At 38.1% G+C, this 6,025-nt stretch overlaps 1 protein-coding gene across 1 annotated transcript in view; it reads right to left on the bottom strand.

Moving 5' to 3' along the window:
* CEP192 (centrosomal protein 192kDa) overlaps window positions 1–6,025 on the bottom strand; it is a 150,089-nt gene that overhangs the window by 50,785 nt on the left and 93,279 nt on the right. The window contains exons 19-27 of the mRNA XM_012649963.1: window positions 5,517–5,642; window positions 5,201–5,344; window positions 5,005–5,068; window positions 4,343–4,482; window positions 4,149–4,241; window positions 3,478–3,596; window positions 1,958–2,134; window positions 423–513; window positions 80–256 (exon numbers count right to left, since the gene is read on the bottom strand). Of these exons, the coding sequence (XP_012505417.1) occupies window positions 80–256; window positions 423–513; window positions 1,958–2,134; window positions 3,478–3,596; window positions 4,149–4,241; window positions 4,343–4,482; window positions 5,005–5,068; window positions 5,201–5,344; window positions 5,517–5,642 (1,131 nt within the window). The remainder of the gene's footprint in view (window positions 1–79; window positions 257–422; window positions 514–1,957; window positions 2,135–3,477; window positions 3,597–4,148; window positions 4,242–4,342; window positions 4,483–5,004; window positions 5,069–5,200; window positions 5,345–5,516; window positions 5,643–6,025) is intronic.

The following is a 6,025-nucleotide window of genomic DNA, read 5'->3' on the forward strand; positions in this document are numbered from 1 at the left end:
AATTTACCAACATTAAACCAATAGTTATAACATGTCATAAACTCGAGGGGAGGGGAAAAAAGCAATAAAATTATCTTACTGTGAACTTAATGCCTGGTTGTGATTGATTTCCAAGTTGTTTGATTTCTAGTTTAGCCAACATACAAGACAATCGAGTAGGTGCAAATAATACAGAGATGATGATGTCTTCTTTTGGATGAATTCTGATCTCACAGTTACTGGTCAATCGCTCTTCGGAACCAAAAGTGTTCTGGAGCTATAATTTAAAAACAATCACTGCATAAGACAAAGCAGTAGCACAAATAAAACATACCATTAACACAAGCTCTTAAAAGATAAATAACACAAATGGTCTGCAGATGTAAGTGTTCTGGACCCAGACAAAACAGAAGATAAAACAAGAGACCATGCACTCTACAAACCTGAAAGCAGTCCTGATCTTGTCCTCTAATCAGCAGTCGTAGATTTTGGGTTGTAGATGTAGAATCATTTCTTAAAGCTAGTTTCTGAAGCCTAAAAACAATTACATATTTTAAATGTGGTTTTCCTCCGTGGATATTGCTACAATTATAAAAACAAAGGCAATTTAAACCAACCACCATGTCTAGAAATGGACTGACTACACCTGCCATCTCAGCAGCCTGGAATTCTCTCTCTCCAGTCCTAGAAATCTCATGTTAGTGAAAATGCAGACTCAACTTATCAGAGGCTGGTTTAAGCTATTTCCAATTATAGTTCTGCAACTGACCTTATTATATGTATAGATACTATCTGTCTTATAAAATATCACTGGGATACTTAGCTCAATCTAGCTTTCAGGGAAACAAGGGGTCCTAGGCTAAGAGGGCCATTTGCACAAAGTAGTCATTTAAAAAGTATATTGAATTAATCCTACCTTTAAAAAGTTACAACGCAAGTACAATGGACATACGAATAGCAGCTGGCTGACAGAAAACACTTCAATCTTTCAAACTATATGAATCCTCTCTTCGTTGGAGAATAGAGAATATAGGAGCAAATCTCTATTTTACTCAAATTTTGAAGATCAGCAACTAAGAAATTATTTAAGCTGTGGTCTATGCCCTGTCCCTTCAGCTACTGGCACCAGTGGGAAAAGCCTTCCACGGGTACACTGACTGGGGAAGACTTACCCGAATGAAACATCATTTTGTAAATTTTTCATTTTTTTTTTTTAATTTATAAAGAATGTGGTGGTTATAATTTTCAAGTAGTAGCATTATCAAGTGGGGGTGGGAGAGGCTGGGTTTCTGTAAAAAGAGTCGTATCATCAGTCAAACGAACCACCGTGCCCAGAAGTTAAGAAAAAACCTAGTTACTGCTTGAGAGAAGTCTAAGTGCTCCTGCTACAGACTTTTGACATAAGTTTCTTCCAGAGGTCCTTTGAAAGATAAACTGTATAATACAGTGAGTCTCCAAGGAGAACAATTTAACAGTAAACATGGCATCCCATTTCCTAGGATGCGCCACCCCCACGCACACCCCACTTTAGGTGCCTTTGGTATGGTCTGAAGTGTGACACCCAAGCGCAGTGCATCAAAAGCACTTCTCTGGGTTCTGCTAAAACCATGTGGTTGCTGGAGTGAGATAATTTGGGTCACACAGAAGAATAGGTGGACTGCATGTTCTTTACACAGCTCTCTGTAAACCTACCTTTCAGCTGGGCTTCTGAAAAATACTGAGTGGCAGTAAGTTTGAGATGACATTCCCCCTTCAGTAGCTCCTGCATTGTTGGTCAAATGTGTAATGGCTTTTTGCAGCCAGTTAAGATAGAATTGAGACTGGAATATATGATAAAGGGAAAGGCTGAACGAGGACACAGCCTATCTGGAAAGCTTTTCCAATTCTGTATAATTTAGCCTGAATAGTGTCTGTATGACAAAATTTTCCTCGAATACATATACAAATAATTGATTATCTGTCAGTCTTTGACACTTACTGTGTTCTACCAAGAGGAACACCTCCCCAAGCCAGAAACTGTTTGTTGGACAAAATCGATGGAATATCTGCATAGCAAGATCCAGGTGGCAGAGGTTTACTTCCTGAAGAAACTACTTCACCTTTTAACACTACTTCATACTGAGGTCCAAATGGCTGCACAAATATTTTCAAGATCCTAACAAAGAAAGAAATCTAAGTTAAATGCCCTATATTCAATTATTTTGGCAACTATTTCCTACATGCTTCTTTTGTCCAAGAGACTGAGCTAAGTGCCTAGGATACGATGTTATCTCCACCCTTTCAGCTTCTACTCCAGAGAAGAATACAGATGAGAGAGAAGATAACAATACCACCTACACGGTGGGATATAAGAAGTCATGGTGCTAGGAGAATACTATTTATGAGAAATTCGAGAAGAGGAAAGTTTCCCAGGAGTCAGCCCAAGGAGCTTTTTTTTTTTTTTTGAATTCAGGACATTATGGGGATACAAACATTTTGGTTACATAAAATGCACAGCCCAAGGAACCTGAGGGCAAGTGTTCCAGGCACAAGTATTCACACTGGTGCAGGCCAGACTTCTCTCTTCTGCAAGGTCCTAAGAGCAGACTGAGCCCTCGAAAGCATTCTATAACACGGGCAGGGGGATAAGCCATGTATGTCTCAGAGGAGAGTGTGCTTTAAGCTAGAGTTATGCAAGCAAGCTCAAATACTAATGACTGTACGCTGATATTTACTTATGAATGTCAAAAAGTCACAGGCCTAGGCCAGGCGTGGTGGCTCACACCTGTAATCCTAGCTCTCTGGGAGGCCGAGGCCGAGGCGGTGGATTGTTTGAGCTCAGGAGTTCGAAACCAGCCTGAGCAAGAGCGAGACCCCGTCTCTACTAAAAATAGAAAGAAATTAATTGGACAACTAAAAATATATAGAAAAAAATTAGCCGGGCATGGTGGCGCATGCCTGTAGTCCCAGCTACTCAAGAGGCTGAGACAGGAGGATCGCTTGAGCCCAGGAGTCTGAGGTTGCTGTGAGCGAGGATGACGCCACGGCACTCTAGCCCGGGCAACACAGTGAGACTCTGTCTCAAAAAAAAAAAAAAAACTCTAGCCGGGGCCACAGAGTGAGAATCTTTCTCCAGAAAAAAAAAAAAAAGTCACAGGCCTAGAGAAGTAATAGGGAAAATTATCTTAAATTGACAATTGATAAGGTCTTTCTTTTCTCTTTCTTGCCTGAAAAAGTTAATGAGAAACATCAAAATCGATATTCTATTATTTACTTTTGTCAGAATATACTTGAAAATAGTGATTTCTTAATTTCTATTTAGCTGGTTTAAAAGGAGATTTTTAGTAACAAAAAGAAGAAACTTTGAAGCTCAAATAAAGAGATTAAGTAGAGCCACATAATTTATTAAATGAAGTAATATATTTACTTTACCATTTGGGCTATTGATTTTGAAGCATAACTGAGTGGCTGTTTTGAGAGATGAGTAAAAACTAGTCATAATAAACATTTTTATATTACCTTTCCTCATAGGCTTTGGGATCCTTTGGAGTAAATGAAACTATAACTTCATGTTCTTCTCCAGGTTTAAGGAATAGATTCTCCGGGTCCACTGAAAAGTGACTTCCTTGTTCTGGAACCTAGTGACATAATCATAATTAAATGCCGACTTCCGCAAATGCGGCTTTCACTCGTTACTCTTGTCTTGTGTGTCTTTCTCACTTACCAGGACAGATTATTTGTCCCTTGCTCCTTGTCTGTCACTGTCTTAATTTGTCTTATTCTTATGGAAAGTATATTTTCTTCTTCTTCCTCTTCCATAACAAACCTTATCTCCCATTCTACCTCCAATCCCTGGTCACTAATACCTTCTCACTCACCCACAGGTCTCAGAAATAATGTCTACGTGTGAGGATCACTCTTCCCCAATTCTATCTAGCCACAGGATGACACTCAAATTTTTCAGGAACTAATATAGAACCTAGTCCTTGTATTCAAGACATTAGCCTTCAAAGTTAAAGTAGCACAGCATATATTTCACACTAGCGTAACATCCAGTTTTTAAAGCTCGCGGTGATTTTGTTTGATCCTCAAGGGACTCTGACAGGGTGGGCAGCACAGGAGCCTTCAGCTGAGGAGCTCTCACAGTCTGAGGAAAGACTGTTTCACAGGACACTGACAGAGATTCTCACCTTGATATCTAAATAAACTTCGATATTCCCAGCATTTTTCAAAGGTAAGTGTTGCTTTGTTGAGGAAGCCACACTGGCCAAAAAATGCATACTCTAAAGGAGTAGGAAAAACAGACATTTAAAAAGCTGTTATAATTAAAGTAAAATCAACCTGAACACAAAACAATAACGTCAAAGAGGAGAGTTGAGGGTACCTGTAAGTCCCGAGGAGCATGTATCCTAGCTATTCCTGCTCTTGCTCGGAGAACAACACTTCTAAGAACTGGTGTGGGGTTTGGGCTGTCAACTTCTACATCGACTCTTGCCAAGAATTCTTCTGCTGGGTCTAGAATCTCTATAAAGGTTCATTCTTTTAGTTCAGAGACCAGAGAGTTATTTAATTCTAAATGCCATTAGAAGTCCAACACAATGCCCTTAGAGGCAACAAGAAAATTTAGGTAAGAAGATTTTTAAAAGAATCAAAAGACGAGTAGAAATGAGCAGAAAGATAGAAAGAAAACATCCAAAAAAAAAAGAATATTCAATTTAAACAAAGACTCACAAGAGAGTTTGGTCCTAAAATAAAAGAAGTTAAAAAAAAAAAAAGAAAGAAAGAAAACATCCAACTGGTAGGTGTGATAAGATGAATTAAGAGAGAAAAACCCTAAAAGGTTTTCAGTGGTACCTGCTCTGGTTACCCACACTTAGACAGACATGTGTGACCCAAAACAGCATGCCATCTGACCCATTTTCAAAACAACATAAAATACTTAACAAATTACTCAAAAGTATTCACATTTGCTGACACAGGAAATAAGTTTTAAATTTATAATCTGTTTAGCTAAAAACTAATTCCCACAAAATACAGACATGATACCTGAAGAACCAATTCGTTTCTTTGGACTATGGAAAAGAACCCAAATTATCAGAAATTCTGGATCCTATAAAATAAAAAAAAAATTTGTTAATGTATACTGGTATTAAGATCGAAAATTTAATAAAAGACAAGCAGTTTGGAAACTGAACTTCCTTTAATTCTAAGCCAGTTCTTCACCACCCCCCACCCCACCTACCTGTCTATCGTAGCTAGCAGGCATCATGTGACTGACCACAGAAGGGCCTGCCAGCTGAGCCCCCACATCAGCGTAAGGACCAGCTGCCACAGAAGCACGCACGGGTTCCTTGGAAAACGTGAAACAGCGCCAGGCTACAGCATTCTGTTCAGGAATAGCAGAATCAGTTTCAGTAAAGCTGTAACGTTAAATTTGTTAACAAAATCCTTAAAAAAAATTTACTTTCATAAGAGAAATTAACCAAGAATGATCTTAACAGTGTTTACAAATCCAAATGTATTCCGTATACGGTTTCCGGCTGTATGTTAGTACTTACAGCATTGATAATCAGTCTGACGGGCACAGTGGCATGCGTCCTGTTTATCAATTTCAGGGGGAGAGCTTTCCAGCCTCCGTAAGTCAAGTCACCAAAATCAAGAACATCTTTCTTTTCTGTTTCTACCTAATTATAAACAAAAAGGGACTGATTTATGAAAAGAATATATTAATAAACAGCACAACTTATGTTGCTACCACTGTCTTTTGGAACCATAAATTAAGAGTCAGCATTAAAGGTAAACTTACCTAAGTTTTACTAGGCAATTTTACAATTGCTTATTTTCTTCAAAAATAAGTGTTAAATTCTGCTTTTGAGGTAGTTTATATACCCAAATACACTAAAGAATTAAGCAATATCTTATCTGGGGCTACTCTGAAAAGACTATTAGATCTTAAGATGAACTGACAATTTCATAAAATATATGACTTTCCTTTCAATAAGTTCTATTATTAGAATATTGATTTCTCAATTCCACTCAAAAATATCATGAATATTTTGGCATTTTC

Source organism: Propithecus coquereli, unplaced genomic scaffold, assembly GCF_000956105.1.
Source record: "Propithecus coquereli isolate 6110/MARCELLA unplaced genomic scaffold, Pcoq_1.0 Scaffold308, whole genome shotgun sequence".
In the NCBI taxonomy this organism is placed as follows: Eukaryota; Metazoa; Chordata; class Mammalia; order Primates; family Indriidae; genus Propithecus; species Propithecus coquereli.